The 18,723-nt window shown below is 43.7% G+C and overlaps 1 protein-coding gene across 12 annotated transcripts in view; it reads left to right on the top strand.

The window, feature by feature from the left end:
• Nucleotides 1-5,285, top strand: part of BRSK2 (BR serine/threonine kinase 2) — a 303,411-nt gene extending 298,126 nt beyond the window's left edge. For 3 of the 12 annotated variants that reach the window (XM_053979419.1, XM_053979418.1, XM_053979416.1), the window contains 2 exons: nucleotides 1,981-1,997; nucleotides 2,667-5,285. In XM_053979419.1, the coding sequence (XP_053835394.1) occupies nucleotides 1,981-1,997; nucleotides 2,667-3,119 (470 nt within the window). In that variant the 3' untranslated portion in view covers nucleotides 3,120-5,285. Of the gene's footprint in view, nucleotides 1-1,932 lie in introns of all 12 variants that reach the window. The other 9 variants (XM_053979417.1, XM_053979414.1, XM_053979413.1 and 6 more) reach the window with 4 other exon arrangements.
• The last annotated feature ends 13,438 nt before the right edge of the window (nucleotides 5,286-18,723 follow it).

The following is an 18,723-nucleotide window of genomic DNA, read 5'->3' as shown; positions in this document are numbered from 1 at the left end:
TTGAATGATGCCCTTCCAGAAATTCACAACAGGCTGTTGCTTTTAGCTTTAGTGTAACTGAGTGACAGAAGCAGGGCAAGCAGAACATTAACCACAAAACAGCAGGCACAGGAAGTCAAGGAATGAATTAGATTAATAGGATTCTTCACTGTATTTACCAGTCATTTGATTTTTCTCAATGCCCATTAACAAGCAGGGGAAAGCAGCCACTACCTGGTTTGCATAGGGCAAGCAAAAACCAGTAACACATTCAGTTTTGCAAAGCACAAATACTGTGCATTTCCTCTTTCTCTGTGTAAGACGATGATGTCTGTCTCGCATTTTCCATTAGAGAACAAGAAAGTACTCAACAAGCTCTTCACTCAAATTGCTGTGCACAGAAGGTACTTGCCTGCTGTAGTTACTGGGTTGCTTATGTTTGAAATTAAAGTGAAGTGCATTTTGACCAAGCCCCCAGTGTCCACCAGTCTCTGCTATGAGGAAGCCCTTTGCTCCTGACAGAAAGGTTCCACTCTTCACAGCATTCTACCACACTGGAAGGCAGATAAAAGGGGCCCATTTCCTTCCAGGAGCTGGAGATAGAAGTTATTTGAATTTGACAGGACAGTAGAGCCAACAGTCCCAATATTGAGAAAACCATCATGGGGCTATAATGATCAGGCATCACCTCCATGGTGTACATCAGATAAAAAACACCTTCAATATCCATGTTCAAGGAGTTTAGTGTGACCCCTCCTATGCTTGATAAAGATTAATCCCCCAATCCAAGAAAATTAAAGAAGAATAGAAATTCCCAAACAAAGGCTACCTTTCCAGAAGTAGCTGGTCCCTTTCCCTCAGTAGCACCCCAGAGCCTTTCCTCAGGTATGACCTTCTGCACACCCTCTAACACAGAAGTAGATTGAGAGCATATAACCGTGCTTCCTGGAGGCCCACGTGGCACAAAAGGCTGTATTCACATGTCCAGTCCTTGTTAACACTGCAGCCTGATCTAGGGGCTGGCTGAAGGAGATGCCTGTTCCAGTAGCACACAGCTCTACCTCCCTCTGGCTCCTAACTGCACTGGAATGCATGATGGTGCCATGGGGGCTGTGTTACGGAGAGAGCATAAATTCAGGACAGTGAAGTAGTAGGTCTTGACCCTGCCGGAAACAGGCAGATGTATAACAGCCTGCTTCCACATTCAGCATCTTCATTTCCAGGTACCTGTTTAGGGAGGATCTGAAGGTGCTTAGAAGCCTGTGAGTGTAAACCACAGACCACGCATGCAGATGGCAACACTCATCTCCACCATAGCTCATTTTCCAAATGATGCTTCCCTAGAACCACTCAAGTGCTTCAGGCTTAGTCATGACAGGGTGGCAAGGAGAAACTCAAAATGAAATAAAATGCAAGCATGGAAAGCCTGATGCCTGGTGTAGACAGAGAGCTTAGCAAGGCTGCAATGTAAAGCATCAATGGGCAGCCACATGGAAATACCCTGTGTTTGTAACAGCAGGAGCAGGATGGGATTTGCCTGTGTCCAGCATTACAGTCACTGCCATTTCTATGTGGAGTGGCCAAGTGAATCCTAGTAATGGACTGACCTATTTCAATCACATAGTACTGTGTCCTGCCAGGTGAGATAGCAATGCTTCCTCACTCAGGAAAAAACTAGGAGCTTCCCCCAGGTGCTTTATGCTCCCAGGTTTTTTATTTCTGTAGGTGTCCCATCCTAAACACTCTTTCTCTTCCTGCTCATTGTCTTCATCCCCCACACACCCCCACGCACGTGGCTCTGGATCTCCTCATCATGTTCTTCTCGTTAAAAACCCCATTGTTCATTTGTTTGTTTGTTCTCTCTCTTTCTCTTCTCTTTTTCTCTCTTTCCCTCTCGTTTTTTTTTTTTCCTTCTTTCTTTCTTTTTTTGTCTCCTCTGATTTGTGTACCCAGGCAGCCCATTGAGTAACTTCTTTGACGTAATTAAACAACTTTTTTCAGACGAGAAGAACGGGCAGGTGAGCCATCCCCCCGGCACGCCAACCAAGCATAGCGCAAACAGCAAGCGGAGCGATTCCGGTTCTAATGACTATGGGTCTAGAGGAGACAATAAGTACCCTGCTGGCAAAGACAAGGCAAAGATGGTCTCATCAGTCGGCCTACAAGACCAACCTTAAATAAACACATAAAAAATTAAATAACTTAGAGAAAAAAAAAAAAAAGAAAACAGAACAAAACAAAAAGAAAAAAAGCAAGAAAGAATGAAAGAATATTCCTTAGCAAGCTAGCCTCTAAACTAGAAGGATGTATATACCTTGCCACAACAGTACAAAACTGTCTATAGACAAATTTTGTATGAAGGAATGACTGTATATATATACATATATATATTTATATATGATATATAATATATATCTCAGAAACAAACACAAAAACAAATGAATGAAAGAATGAAAAGAAAAGGTAGCACAGATGACAAACCCAGTTCACCAGATCTTGGGTTGTGTTTTTTTTCAATTGTTTTTTTTTTTTTCCTCCCTTTTTTTGAATGTTTTGCTTTTTTTCTCCTTCCTGATTTTTTTTTGTTTGTTTTTTGTTTTGTTTTGTTTTCTTTTGTTTTGTTTCTTGTTCTGTTCATGCTCTCTCTGTGTTTCTGACGACACCACTTGTTTCCGCTCTGCTACCAGGAATTATCCCGAAAAGTTAACATGTCAGCCACGGCTTCACCTTCTGTGCTCTGCGGACACTTGTTGATGGAAGGCAACCGATGTAGACTGTCCAAGGACCAGTCCTGTTTGAGGTTCCCAGCCTCCCCTCTCCCTTCAGGAAGTGGGCTTCTCCCCCACTTCTCCCCAGTCACCTCCCCAGTGCACGCCTGGTTTTTTTTCTCCCCTCTCTTTTTCTTTTTTGGTGCTCCACAAGAGAGATCTGCTCAATTATGGGATTGCAGAGTCTGGGCTCAAAGAAGGTTGCAAATTGTTGGAGTGAATTATTTACCCTTGGCAACTTCTGTCCGCGCAGGTGAACGCAGCCTGGAGAGGGAGGGTGTGGGCAAGGATTCGGGTGTAGCGGGAGTGCAGTGTTCCATGAATCCAGAGCGCGTTCTCATCAGAAACCAGCCAGGAGCAACTCAAAACTAAGCGTTGAACCAAGACAATATTGGGGAGCTTCATCATGGGATTTTCTTATATTTTTTTTTTCCTCCCCACCACCTTTTCCTTTTCTTTTGCCCCCTTTTTTTATATATACATGTATATATGTGTGTATATGTATAAATATACATACATACATATATATATGTACACACACACAAACTGTTTTTTTTATACTGTATCATTTTGCTTTTTAACCTGCTGGAAGGGGAAGGGAGTAAACATAGGAGGGAGAGGGGGTTCAGTGAATAAACACATACAAACAACACATTAAAATTTAGGGAAAAGGCAACTTCTGGTAGCAAAGAAGAGGGACAAGACCCTGCCAAGGACTGTCTCTCCCATCACCAGGCACAGTTGCTGCTGCTGCTACTGCTGCTCCTCCTTCGACACCTTCCTCCCCACCTGTCAACTCCCTGCCACTGTGCCACCGCGCTGGGACCTTCTTCAACCAGCTGGATCCTCCACCACACCCTGCATTTAGAGGCAATTGTTGTGTTGCTAGTGCCGCATTGGTATCAGTATTATTATTTCTTTAAGTTACCAGTCTCATTTGTTGGCTTGGGTGGTTTTTTCTTAAAAAAAAAGGAAAAAAGAAAAAAAAAAAGAAAAAAAAAAAGATGAAGAGGAGGAAGAAAAGAGACTTATATTGGGTTTTATTTCCTCTGTGCGTATGTGTGTGTGTGTGCAAAATCACTGGCACTTGGTTCATCAGAGCGAGACAAGGTGAAGTCAGGGCAATGGGAGACTTAATCATGAAGCTACTGTAAACTTTAAAATTTACTGCAAGATATTTTTATAAAGTTTTTGTTTTGGTTTTGGTTTTGTTTTGGTTTTTTGTTTTTTTTTTTGAAAGGGAGGAGGGTGGGATTGGGTGGATGGGGACTTTTTTTTGTGTTTCAGTTATTAGGTCTTAGTTATTTATATATACATATATATATATTTAAAAAATAAGCTGTTAGATATATCTTCTGTTTAATAACTGTGTGGAGGCAACATTGATTCTTATTATTTTGTGGAGGAGGGGGAAAAAGACACAGAAACCTTTGTAAGTGTTCATTTTGTGACTTTGAGAAAGAAGAATTGCCACCTTTTTTCCTCCTCCTCAAGAGTTATGTGACCAAGTGTAACTTATTCTGGCCCAAGCTCAAAGGTTAAACAAACAAAAAAATGTGGTTTTACACGTGGAAGACAAAACACAGTGAGAAGTATTTCTTGACTGAGATTTTAAGAACGTAGGCTTAGCATTAGTGTTCAGCTCTTTTATGACCCTCGATTGCTGCTCGTTGGGTTCCTATGGGTGTATGTTGTATCGCAAGATATTTTTTTAATTATAATGTTGGATGAGTTATTTTTTGTTGTTGTTGTCGTTGTTGTTTTTTTTTAATAATTTTACCCTTCTTGGACCAGTTTTACTTGTACATAGGTTTGAAGATTAAAAAGAATTTTTAAAGACACAACTGGGGCAAAGACCTTTGACTTCTGCCCTGTTTCCCCATTCCCCCAAATGGGAGAGATTTTTTTTTTTTTTTGCTTTATTTATTTATTTATTTATTTATTTATTTATTTTCCCTATTCTTAAACTTTTCTCTCTCGTATTGCTGTGTGCATGTCAGACACCAGGGGGTGATGGCTGGGGAGGGGGGAAGGCAAGGGTGCAGGAGAGGGGGGCAGTTTTAATTGCATGACATTGCTGTAAATTAGTCTCTTTTGCTTTCGTTGTCTTTCCTGCCTCTGCCCTCTACTTCTCCTCTGAGCTCCCCTCCCATCACCCCCATCCTTCTTTTCCCTCTTTTCTCTTCCCTTGTGTATAGATTTTGATGCTTCTGTTACATTGTACCTCTACAAAAGGCTGGGATTTCAATACAAGATAATAATAATAATAATTTAAAAATACCTATATCAGCAAAACCCATGTGGTACAAGCAGGAAGGGGATTACTTACACAAGATATAAGAATAAATGAAAGCAATACCTCTTGTTATCCTTCCTATTTTGTACTTTGAAGACACACACTCGCGCACACACACATATACAGACACAAACTGACATTATTTAATGGTTTGAAATGGACAAAAAAATCTGATGTATCCCTTGTTAAATAACTGTGAGCAACTTTAGTTCAAAAACCAATAAATTCATTCAGTAAAGATACCAGCTGTTGAGTGTCCTGTTTATGTCCGTGAAAACAAACTCCTGGCCGGTGTCAGAGCCACTAAGTTCCGTGGTGTGGCCTCCTGCACTGCAGGAGCTGAAGATGGCAGCTGAAGGAAGGCAGCGTCCTCCTGGCTGTGGAACTAATGCCAGGGCCTGAGGAACAAGGACAGCTCAACCCTGTGGGCCTGGCTCTCTGCTGTAGCGTGTTCCAAAAGCTTCATCCAAATTTCAGAGCAAGGTCTGGTCTGGATGGAAACCACTGTACCAAAAACTATGGCTGCTTGTGATTGTTCTCCTCTCTAACCTGAGCTTCTCACATTGCTTCCAGATTTAGCTGTAGGAAGGATTTCTGCACCTCCCTGCCTGAAACAGTCACATACATTTGAACAATCTGCTCAGGTACATCCCTGGCATGTATGGATCTGGCGTTTGTTGCTGGTTGGTTGGACAGCCCATGTGGCTGCTGGCTTGTCACACCTCGCTCTCCTTGCCTTTTCTCTGGGTTTGTCACTGCACCCAACAGTTCCCCTGCCCTGGCTGGCACATCCCCAGGAAAAGCAGGTGCTTCCCACAGGGCTGGGGGAGCGTGGCAGGCCTGGGCTCACAGCAGAGCTGCAGCACTGGCCCTGAGCACACCCTGGCCTGGCACCACAGCCCGGCCAGCTCCGGACGTGTCCCCCTCATGTCCCCTCTCATGTGCCCTCTCCAGAGCTGCCCTGGCCAGGCCAGCCAGGGTTTCCCACCATGAGGCTGTGAGGGGCAAGCACCACCTGCCATGGAGGGAAGGCAGGAGGACACCCTCTGGAAGGTTCTGTGGTGCTGCCTCAACCTCAGGTGAGGATGGCTGGGGAGCCTCTGCCCTGCCAGGCAGTGCCCAAGCAGCAACCATACAAAATACAGTCTCATCTAGGAAAAAGCCAGAGTGTTTATAGGGTCTCTGGGAGATTCACTGGGCTGCTAAAGCTGGAGGGGAGAAGCTGACGAAGATGAAAAGTTGAGGAGAATCACAAGTGCTGCAGGAATTTGGTCTCTGTAGCACTGGAAACCCAGTTTGAAGTAGCTGTACAACATTTGCATCCCTGAAAGAACGTGCTGGGCTGCAGTGTAAGGGGAAATTGGATTTAAGAAATCAGATTTAACTTCTATGATCTGTTCATGTCTCCAGTACTATGCATAATTAGCATCCCCAGTACTGCTAATTATGGTCTTCAAAAGCTTTAAGAAGAAAATAACAATTTTGCAAAGTGGAGGACCTCACACTTAGGGCCTGCCCACATTTATTCTGCCTTTTTGTTTGGCCATGTTCTAACACAGTCACTTACTACATGGTGTCATATTGCCATTTGAAGTGTATAAGAGGGGCTGTGCTTCTGACCAAATTGAGTTTCTATTTAAACTGTTGTCCACAAAACACCCTTTTTATTGTATAGCTTAAATCTGAAATCAAGTAGTAAATGTAGCTGGGGATTTTGGTCTGCCTCTCTGACTGAGGTAGTTGGATTGTCTCTGCTGCCAGGTGGGGGCTACTGTCCTCATCCAAACCCCATTGCAGGTGATGGTTGATGAGATGCTGTGGGCTGTGCCACCTGCACTTCATTAGCCAAGGTTCTGAGCTCTGTAGCTCTTTGGTTCTCTTGGAGAGCTTAGCCCTTTGGACTCTAGCTAAAAAACTTCCTCTGGGTGAAGCAATGCAGCGTAGAACCTTCCAGGAGTAAATTGATGACAAAGCAAGTGTGTAATACTCCAGTTGGCATTTTCCATTTGTCTATTTTGCAAGTGGATGTTAGTTTAGATGAATGTCTACATGAAAAGTGTGTTTGTGCTTAAGGTGAACAGTTTTTAATTGAGCCAGTATCTGACACGTGCTATGTAAAGCAATAGATGGTATATGCATCAAATGAGCAGCTGAGCCCATAGTCAGGAGGGTAAATCTCAGTCTGGGGGCTGAGAAAGAGGTTGGTTGTGTTGGAGAGCACTAATGCAAATTGTCCAAGCTTTGCAACAATGCGTGACAATTTCCTCGGTAGTCAGGCTGGCGTTAATGGAAGTGATCGAATGCAAATGACTGAGCTTTAATGGCTCTCACTGGGCATAGGCAAAAACGGCGTTTGTGAGGACAATGAAACTGTGTGAGGCCTCCAGGTAGTGCTAATTCTGTGTCTTCTGTTACAAGGTATGCTTTCTTTCCTGGTGATTCAGACAGTGCATTTAACCCATCAGGCTCGGACGTTTTCCGAAATAGCGCAGCAGAATGCCCACAGGGATTGTGTTCTATAGGGAAGTCTGCAGGGCTGGTCCCCCTACCTTTGCTTCATTTCAGCTGTATACAACCGATTGTGTGTGAGCTCCTCTGAGAAGGGCAGAGTGTTTTGGGGAGGAAGAGATTTAGCTGAGTTTCTCATTATAGAAAACAACAGGGAGGGAAGATAGACACTTGTCTAAAAACTGGAAAGTATCTTAGTTCTTTGTTGTACCCTTTAATCTTCTTATTTTATTTAAAACCAACCACTTCAACAGCTGCAGCTCCTGCTTAATTTGGAGAACAAAACCGGAGTAGTTCAGCTGTCTGGGGAAACTCGAGGCCACAAGTGGAAGGGAAGCCCACATTGTGGGGAGGTCCTTTCTTCTTCTAAATGCACAATTTATTGTGGGGGTTATTTTTAGTGCTGTAATCTCACTGAGTGCTGCTGAGAGAAACTGTGCCAGGCAGGCTTTGAAGTGCTTGAGAAATGGGATTTCCTGTTCCACCGGCTCAGCGCTGACTCTTGCCATTGTCAGGAGCTATTATCGCTTTTTGGCAGCCAAAGGAGATAACACAGCTTCAAGGTCAGGGGAGACACAAGTTTTCGTCAACGGCATTAGCAGAAGGAAGAGTTTGGTTGCATCCAGGGTGGGTGTTTCTGGTGTAGCCAGCGACCTCTGCCCGGGCAGAGAGGTCTACCCGTGAATCACAAAGCAACACCGCAAGCGAGGCTGGAAGGGGCGTGCTGAGAGCAGGCTGCTCATTGCTGCTCATTGCTGTGCCTCCAAGGTGGGCACTCCACAGCATCTCTGGGCAGCGTGTTCCAGAAACAGCTGCCTGGGAGAGGAGAGAAATTTATTTCTTTGCTCCACAGCTTCTCGTTGACCTGATCTTTGTTGAACACTTTCTGCCAAGTGTGGATATTCCTGGATCTGGAAGGTAGAACTGGCCCAGCCCTGGGAATGGGACACATTTCTCCTGGTGTTGTCTAGAAGAGAAGGAAAACAGGTTGATCTAGTGAAGTAGCAAGTCTTGGTATAGGAAGCACTTCTAGGTTCTAGAAGAACTGTCAGAAAAAGCAGCTGTGTTTGCTGTAAGGCCTCATAGGCTCTTGAAAAGTATTCACATTGAGGCAGTGGCTTCAAATTGCAGTGTCTGTTCTGGATAGTTCCTCTGTGGGACATCCTTGTTCTCAAAGGAAAATCAGATTTCAGAGTGGATGAAACTAAGCTGAAACAAGGCAGTCCTGACTCAGCTGGAGTTATCTGGAATTAGATTCCAGGGGTATGTTGTTTGTGACAATTGCCTTGGTCAAGTCTTGTTATTTATGAGATGCACAGTTGGGGTAGTGCTTTCTCTCCTGTCTGAAGCAAATGGCTTCAATAGTCCTGGTCTGGTTTATTGAATTGTGCTGCTCAAAATTAGGTGCAAGGATGTATCAGGGAATGTGTTGGAGCTACATTAGGGATATTAGCTTTGGTGATATGTGAAAAGCCATTTTGCAGCCTTGTGAAGGCTGACCTAGAACAGAGACTAGATGGAGCTAAAGAATAAAGTAGGTATTTATTAGAAGGCCTCAATGGATACACCTTGGACAGTCCAGGAGCCCAGCCAGGGCTACACCCAAGATGAACCCAAAATGGTCACAAAATGGACCACCAGCCATGGAGTCTCACACTTTTATAAGTTATAGTTCATTTGCATATTGGAGTTAATTGTCCAATTACAGCTTTAGGTTATGCAGTCCCATTCTTCTTGTTTTTCTCTCTCTTGTTCACCATTGTTTATACTCTTGGGCCTGAGATTTGGATCATTTGTCCTTGGTCCCCACTAGAGAAGGAATTGTGTTGTATACCTACTCTGTGAAGAGTGCTCACCATCCCCTAATATGCAGCTCAGAAGTACACACTAAAGCAGTACAGAATCTGAAAAATATAAAAGCTAAAACCTGAGGCATCATTTTGTAGGACTAGCTAACAGCTGTAATCCTTGCTGAGACCTCCCTTCACTTTATGGGAATGCTCATGAACTCCAGTTCCCATAGGGCTCCTGATCTGTGCCTAAGTGCAGTGTAGGAAGTTGTTATCTCTGCCTAAGAGCCTTCAGTTTTAGCACCAAGTTGCACAAAAAGAACAGAAATGGGTATGGAGTAGGTAGAGCTTTGTGTTTACAGAAGGGCTTAAAAAAAAGGCTTTAGGACTAAACTCTGATCCTGGCTATGTGCAGTTTTAGTTAAGTTTGATGCACTAGCTTTAGCCTTTATCCTGTTGCTAGCCTGTAGGGCTTGTTTTTGGTTAGTGACCTAAACAAGGGCCAGCTGCAGCTGTTTACTTTTAAAAAACAAAAATAGTTCTAGAAGCTGTTCTGCCAGATATATTTGGAAGTGTGTGGCCTGTGGGTTCATACAGAGGTGTGAACACAGATACATCCCTGATGTTCTGTTTCAGTGGAGTTGCACTGCAAATTTACTTTAGCAAAAGGGTTGAAAGAGGAGAGCCTGACAGAATGTTAGGCAGAATGAGGAGAACTGCTGCCAAAGGATCTCATTTGGGAAAGGGGAACAAAGATCTTTTGTCACCTTAAGGTGTATTGCCCTGTAATGGGAAGGGCTCACCACTTGTTGAGCCATGTCTGTAGCTGAGCTTGGTCTCTGGTTCATTGTCCCCAGGCTGAGTTAGCATGCAGTTCCTGTTTGCATTTTCCTGCTCCATCTCTGGGGGGAGGGACAGAGTCAGCCAGAACACACAGAGCAGGACTGGTCAGTCCAACATGAAAGCTTTACCACAGCCCCTGAGTGTGAGTGGCAATGGGTAGAATCAAGTGCTGTGGTGTCACTTGGAAGTACAAACTGTGTGTTTTGCATGGATTTTGCACAAACATAAACTTCCCAGTCTGCCTGTTCTGCTGCTGCTGCTCTGTCTTCCACAAGAGAGAGGTGGAGAAACATTTTGTAGTATGCAAAAATCCTGTAGAGAGACAGAATATGGTGTCACCCACTACATGCTGTGTGAGGTGACAAGGCAGTTGTGCTACAGAGCTTTGGTGCTGGACTTTGTACAATGCTCTGCTGATTATCTGTCATGGAGAACAATGTCTAGAACACAGGCCCTTCCTCAGAGAGGACAGGGCAGCAAAGACACTGGCTTTTTCTGTTTGCTTCCCAAGACTTTTACAAGCTGTATCATGTGCCAGCTGTCAGTGGTGCTGTGCAGAGGCAGGAGAGGAGGAGAGAGAGGGGTGGATATGCCTCTCTCCAGCCTGTGTAGCTTCCATGTAGCTTTGCAGAGACATGACAGCATTCACTTGGTGTGACAGGGTCACAGCTGAACCTCCGAGTCTGCAGGAGGGGAAGGACCAGACACAGCCCTGTCCTGCTTAAAGGGAAAGGTGAAGTAGAGCCCACTGACACAGCAGCCTGGACAGATAAATACCATGGCATATTACCGAGGCATGTTTCAATAGCACGCAAAAACCAAGAGTCTGTTCTGTTACCTGTAATGAACAAAGTGCCCGGGGACGCAGGCAGGGCCTTCCTAGTTCCCATGGCAACACTGAAACAACTACTAACTCTAGCTGAGTACTGATATTGAAATGTGAATTAGCTAATTGCTCTGTTTGTTTTCTCTAAACTACCTGGAGATAACCTGCCTCCCAGACACACGCTGCCATTCTGGGACTAAAATGCAAATAAAAAACCCTTGGGACCATGGGAGCATTTTTTTTTAAGGGATAAAGATACCCATAAATAAAGAACTAAACATGGTAGAGGGGGCTAGACAAATGCCCTAGCTGAGGAAGAGGGACACACATCCCCTGATCGACTTTTGCCCGTCACCATTGCCTACAAAAGGCTAGACTAGAGTAGGCTATGGGAAGCAAAAACAAAGAGAGGGAATTTCCTGGTGTTGCCACAAGGAAAGGAGAGGGGACAGCTGTTGTTCTGGACTTCAGCAACAGACTATGCAAGTCTCCTCACCATTTGGCTACCAGTGTGCCACAAGGAAAGGAGAAGGCACAGCTGCTGCTCTGGACTTGAGTGACAGACTCTGCACGCCTCCTTCCCTTTTGGCTACCTGGGAAAGCTACAACAGTGGGGGCGAGCTCTGAGTTGGACCCCCTGCCCAGCTGATCTTTTTAATAAAGAGCTGAATATTAATGAAGGCATTAGCCCTGTTCATTTAATTACCTGCAGCAAGGGATAAGCTTTCCCCATGTAGGTGTGACAGACAAGGAGAAGGAAAAGAGGTATCTGTTGTCCATGTCATACAGCTTCAGGAAGTGAGATGAAGAGCAATTCAGTGATTCTCTCAAAGGAACTCAGTGGCTTGGGCTGAAATTTGCATCCAGATCTTTACCTGGCAACAGCACATTCCATTGACCAGCAAACCTCCTCAGGGGCCTGCCCCTAAAGACAGGATTTTTCATTTCTCAGCACATCACTTCAGCTCTTTTCAGTTACAAAGGCTACATTTCTTTGTTAATGAAAGGAAAGTTGTTTTGGCATTTATTGTCTTTCTTGTGGGATAGCCCCAAGATGCAGTGTGGTATCTGCCAGCTGACAGACTGCAGAGGAACTCTGTGTCATGCAGGCTGTCCCAGCTTCGCAAGCAGCAAAACAAGTGCGCACCTTTTGGAAACCAGAATCACACCATTTGAGATTTGTGGGTGATTCTGAGCTCTCTGTCCCTTTGTCTATGGGGACTTTTATGAGTGTCTGTTCTTATAAGGGTTCTTTGACATCAAGTAACATGGAAGCACAGGCTGCAATTTTTTCCTTACTTGGGAACTTAGGGGCTCATTTACAGGCTCTTTCTCCTATTCCAATAGTTGCTTGTTCCTACAAAACTTGTGAAAACTTTCTAATTGAATCAAAACTCCTTCCTGTCTTCCAGGCTGGTTGAAATCAGGCAGCAGCTCAAAAATTTGGGGTAGGCAAAAAAAAGGGACAGGCAGATGGAGTCTTCCTTAAGCTTAATTTTTTGATCCCTGGCTTTAAAAAGAACCCATGTTTTCAGTTCTTGGGCCAGAAGATTTTCACTGAAATATAAAGCCGTGCTGTTATGAAGCACCTGAGCTCTTTATCTGAGAAGCACCTGGATCAGAAATGAATGTTAATCCAGTAATAACAGATAATTAAGCAGTTCTAATGGGGGCTTTAATCTCTCTTCTCCAGATGTAGTTTTGCTTTTGGCCTTCATCAGGGAGATTATGATGGAACACAGAAGACTTCTAATCCAATCAAAATTCCTTGATGGATTGGAATATTTGTTGTGCTTTCACATTTCAGCAGTAGTTACACCACAAGATTAACTTGCTTTACAGGATTGTTATCTTGTTGCTAAATTCAATGTACTAGTTTGAAGCAGGCAGAAGAAAGGTGGGAGGGCAGGATACAAATGTGTCCTGGATATCTGTGCTGCACAGAATTGCTTGGGACCAGGCTTTGGGATTCAGGTGACACCTTGCAGTCTTTTGGTTCTTCAGTGCTGACTTTGTGTGAGCTTGAACTGATCTGCCTTAAGCCTTGAACTCCAGTAGTGGCTTTGTAGTTGAAAATCTCCTGTGGAAGGAGCTTTACTTGTCCAGCTGGGAACTGTGTGTCTGCTTTCATTTGCCCTACTGATTGCGTAGAGATTCTTCCCAAGTGTCTTGGCTTCAAATTGAAATTTCTGTTTGGCAGCAGGATGCTGACAAATGCTGGCTTGCAGTGCCTGACTAACCTTCCTGCTATCCACTTCCTAATGTCATCCTCTGGGAGTGAAATGAGGGAGTCCACGCACAAACCTTTTTGGGTCAATAGGTGCCAATTCAAGGGGAAAAAAAACCTTTTTTGCTCTTCTGCAGACCACATCACTGGTATAATAATGAATCACCAATGATGTTATTGAGGTCTTGATACATATCTTGTTTTAATATTTGCTCAGAACTACCCATCCTCACATGCTGGGTCTGTGATGCTCTGATCACATCACAACACAGCACCTGCTCTGTAGATTTTGCTTAAGCCAGTTTAAATCAGTTTTAAACCAGTAAGATTATTCAAACATGTGTATTATTATTTGTGCTCTCTCAAAAATGTTCTTAAAGTAGCTGAAGTTTTCACACTCCTGCTGTAGTGGGTGCAGCTGGTCTTCAGCCACAATTTGTCTTCCACTTCTTGTATTTACTCCTGCTAAGACAGGTTTTATAGACACAAGGATTCAAATTAACCTTCCTAAATTACTGAGTGTCAGTAAACCTGTCTGAAAAGGACATAATTCTTTCTGTTACAGGTTTTACATAGATTTCAGGTAAATATATTGGATTATCCAATGTCACTTTCCTGTTCTGGATTATCTTTTTAAATAGAGCCAAGCACAGGGTTGTCCTTATGAATAAAAGTAAATTGTTTAATGGGTTTAATTCTGTATTAAGAGCTATTTCATTGTCTACCAGATTTGACATGAGAGAGGTAGTTCTTCTACCTAAGTTTTATGCTAAGGAACAGCAAGAATATGCCTTGAAATTATTTTGGGAATTAATCCCATGGAAATCAGGTTTTTGTGTTTGATACTTTGTGAAGTGCAATTAAGAGGGGGGGAACATGTAATTTAGGAAATTTCATCTACTTGGAATTAGGGCTGTCAAGTAAAGGCCTTTCCTAAAGAAATTCAGTTCACATGCAAAGGATCAGAACAGGACTCTGTAACCACTGTGTGTCCTTGCAGGCTTGGATGAGTCCATGGTGCTGAAGAGCTGTGCAGCCTTTCTTCTCTTTCCTAGACTGGGGATTCACTTCCATCTCCTGCACTGGCATTGAAGCCTTTTGTAGGGAACCTTGGAGTACTCCATTGGATCAGAGTGGGAGCTAAATTAGTGGCTGGTGCCCAGGACCAGTTTGTTTTCCCTGTTTAGGTTTCCTTTCAAAGTCCTTGAGGGCAGTACTTGCTTCAGGGCAGGTGTCTTTTAAGCCTTACCAATGTCAGGTTGAAGCAGTGGTTTTACAGAAGCTGAAATCCTCTGTGAGGTACCATTTGCCCTCTCTGTATCTGAGCTGATATTGCAGAGGGTTGCTCTCCACTGAGCACAAAGCCTGTCTAGCCCAGGCTCTTTCTATTCTTCCTTTTGAATTATCCCAGAGCATTAAAAGGAGAAGGAGGTGGTTTATGTGAAGGACCCTGTACTACTTTGTGAGAGAATGTGAACTACCTGCACTGGTGGTGTGTGGGAAAGTGCCAGAGCATTTGAATGTCTTCTCTTTAGAAATAATGAAAATAATTAGCAGATGACAATATAAAACCAAGTTTACCTAGTGTTGTTTTTTTGTTGGTTTTTTTTTTTTTTTTTTTGTTTTTTTTTGGCTAGACAAAGCTCTCTGAGTGTTCTCTCATTGAGTGCTTGGCCAAAACAATTTCTGTTTTCTCCGAATCACATGCTAACCTAGCTTTGAAAAGTCTTATTGTTCATGTCAGCTGTTACAACCAGAACAGTCCTGTCCATGAAAAGAACAGAGGCCCCATTAGGACACTGAGGGTTTTCTGCCAGCTGTTTGGTGTTTTTCTCATGTTATATAATTTCATTTGGAAAGATTTTGCTGTACTGCATGCAGCTTATCACGTTACGATACCAGATCTCTCTTGAAATCCTTCAGGTACTGGGTTCATATTCAGGCACTGGTACTGGCACAGCAGCATAGATAACTCAGCCACACGGAACCCTGTGCTGTGGCTATTGACAGCCACAGGGCAATAGAACTACATTTAAGCTGCCTGATGTTGCCATTTGTGCTACAGGCACAAACATTGCCTTCATGTGTTTAGTAGGTTTGAATAGAACAAAACAACGACCTAGTCCTCTGTCTGCAGTTTAGATAATGGAAGAGTATTTCTGGATTTGAGTTCTTTCTGTTAACAGCTGAAATTGTGAGCTAAGGATTGGCTGGGACAAGTTCCATGATGGATGTGAGCAAAGGCTTGCTGGGTGAAGCGTGGCTTTGATGAGATCAGCATGCTTAGCAGGCTTCATAAAGCTGGCTTGTTCTTTTATGGGATGGCTTGTTTCTGTGGCAGTCCTGCAGTGTCCTGCTGACATGCAGGAGCTCATTGTTACCTGGCAGCATCCACCTTTAGCCCCTGATCACTTCCAGGAGCATCCTCGCATGCACGTTTGGCCAGAACTGGTAGTACCTGAGCACCACCTCTGTCCTTCCTCTGATCATCTCGGCAACAAAGTGTTCTTTTCTGGTAAAGTTTTTAATGCTCTTGGTGAAGAGGTTGTTACTCACATATAAAATGAGTGTGCTCTGTGGGATCTGAGACTTGTAACTTTCTGCAATTCCCAAGCAAGGAAGAAGGGCATAGTTCTGATTTTGCTGTGTTGAAGTAGAAGATGCCCGACTCAATTTCCAGCTTGCCACTTCAGGACCTTTCTTAGTGCTGGGGTGAAGCTGCCCCTCTGATCTCTACACAGCTTCATTCCCTTGCGGTTAAAGCTGCACATGACTGTTTGTGCAAGAGATGTGGTGGCACTGTTCCTGTATCCCTTCCCTGAATGGCCAGACACAAGCTGCTGACTTTGGTCCTTGCCTACCTTGCTTACCTGCTAGTGTTCACTCCAGATGGTGTGGATAAAGAAATTATTTGCCTTCTGTTTTCATTTATAGGTGCTGAGGCTTAGATTTCCTACAGATGCTGCAGCCTTGAAGACTCAGGGATAATGACAAAATAGGGGAAAGTTTCAACTTGATACCCTGAAAAATTCACCCTATAAATTTATATATGCTATAAACTTATTCAACCTCAGCTCTCCAGCATATCACTTGTGTTTGCAGAGCACCAAATGTCACAAACAGGATGCCCCAAAACACACACAGGACAATTGCTGGGTTTAAGTGAAAGACTTCAGCCCTGTAACAGCTTTTGCTTTGCTGTGGTTTTAGGCCTGGAAGTTGGTCAGGGATTTTGCAGTGGCAGGTGTAAAGCTGAGTTTGACAAGGCAAGGCCTGCCAAAGGCATGTATGGCAGGGTGAGAGCGTGTGTGCCTAGATGGTTCAAAAAGGTGTTTTTCTAGTAGTGTTTGGTTGTTTTTCTGTGGTATTTTATTTATTTAGCAACACTCAAACCATGGTATGGTCTGTCATGATTTTTGGGGATAGGGTGGCATTGAATGTAGGGTAACTAAGTTGTCTCTGTTGTTCTGACAGCACTTTACAAAGCATATTTAAAATTTACAAAGCATATATAAAGCAACAATATGATAATTTCATCAGTGTTAGAAGGCCTAAGCCTGTTAGTCCCAGATGAATTCAGGCTCAGTGCTGACAGTGTGGGCACTGATGACATGTTCCAAGCATGGGAGGAAGTCACTGAGAAGCTCTGAAGGCTTAGTGGCACTTCTGTATCTGAAGTTTCTACAGTGTAATTCAGTAACCCTCGGATGCCTTCAGGCTGAGCTTTACAGTAACATTTAGTCCTGACAAGAAGAACATTGGTGTTGGCGCCAATTCAGTGTTTTCCTTATTCCCACTGCTAACCCAACAAAATAGGCCACACTAAAATAGGATTCATTATTTGTGTTCTTGTTAACTGCTTGTAAAATATAAAGCGATTACCCCAGCAGATGAAGTGCCCGTGCTTTCAGAAATAGCAAAAGCCTGAAGAGCGAAGCCGGGACAGCTGCCATGAACAACAGCAGGCTCTTCCAGAGGTACCGTGGGACTGCACTGCTTTCCTGGCAGCTGAATTGTTTGCTGCTTGGAGCCAACACGTGCATTCCCAGACTTGCTACGAGGTTCTGCCAGTTCTCCAATGGGGAGCTAAGGCACAGCCCCCCTTTTGTTTGACACAGGCATCACTGTGCTGTGATTGGAAACTCAAGAGCTGGAGCCAGGTCAGTCTTTCCAGGGTTTAACTGCCTCTTGTTCAAGTCAAACACTTCTCAAATGCTTCAGCTAAAATGCTTCAGTAAATGGTCTTTTAGCGAACACAACTGCAAGTGCATTTTTACAGGAAGATCGTGAATTACCAGAAGTTACTTGGGTTTGAGTGGTTGTTTCTTGCTCTCAGTTTCTTGAACTTTACTGTGCTCTCAGGGCAAGCAGCAGAGGTGCCTTACCAATGGCACTGTTCCTTCTGCTGACCTCTGCTTTTCTCTCCAGACTTTAGTGCAGGAAATTGTCATGGAGGCTGCAGCAGGAGGACATGGTGGGGAAGGAGTGCTCTTGACCACTATAGTAACAGCAACTCACCTGAGCCAGGTCAGTGAGAGGTAGCCACAATCCAGAAACAAACAATACAGGACAAGCCTGGCATCACAAGTTTTGAGGTTGTTGTTCAATCTCTCCACCCAGCCCTTACTCCTCCTCCTCCCTTCTCCTGTGCTCATGCCTTTTTGCTCTTCTTTATGTCACTTTTACGATTTAGTCTTTTTCTCACGTGCACATTTGTCATTATCTATTGCTGCTATTGGACTCTGCTTCACAAGCTTTCTTCTTGCTTGTGCTTTTTCTTTTTTCTTTTTGTCCTTTCTTGCTCATGCTTTGATTTTTGGTTTATGGTTCTGTTTTTTTTTTTTTTTTAATTTCACCCCTTGGTTGTGCTTTTCCTTTGCTTTTTTCTTTGCACTTGTTCTACCTTCCTTTTCTCTACTGCCTTTTACTACACATACAGACTTCATTCTGGAAAACCTTCTCAGATTTATGCCAGGTCAGTTATTAATCATTCATAGGCCTCAGGTAATGACCAAAACCAGTAGCAAACAATTGTCACAGCTTTGACAGAAGAGTAAATGCAAACAAAATCCCGCATTTCCCCAACTGGAAACAATGACTGCAAGAATTCAGTGGAAACCTGAAGGAAACAAATGAATATCACTGTCCAGATACAGTACTGATATAATACTGTATCCAGAGATGCTGTGGTACCGTATTTGCTTCAGGTTATCCAGAAACCCACTGTATTTCCAGAATGGATGAGTGCACAAACAGGAAACCTACCCCTCTCCAAGCAGTGCTTATCTTTGTGTTTCCTGGGGGGTTTGTTCCTCAGGCTACTGGGAAAAGCAAGGAATTCATCATAAATATAAGATCACAGGGTGGAAAACAGCCCATTATTTAAAAAGCTGGTTGCCAGCAGGGTCAGCAGCATTCAGTGGTGGAAGGGAAGCTCTAGGGGTGGGGTCTGGAGACTTCTGATGCTGCACACATGAAAACAAAGC

This window comes from Vidua macroura, chromosome 6 (genome assembly GCF_024509145.1).
Source record: "Vidua macroura isolate BioBank_ID:100142 chromosome 6, ASM2450914v1, whole genome shotgun sequence".
Lineage (NCBI taxonomy): Eukaryota > Metazoa > Chordata > Aves > Passeriformes > Viduidae > Vidua > Vidua macroura.
This window is presented reverse-complemented; position numbering and strand designations above follow the sequence as displayed.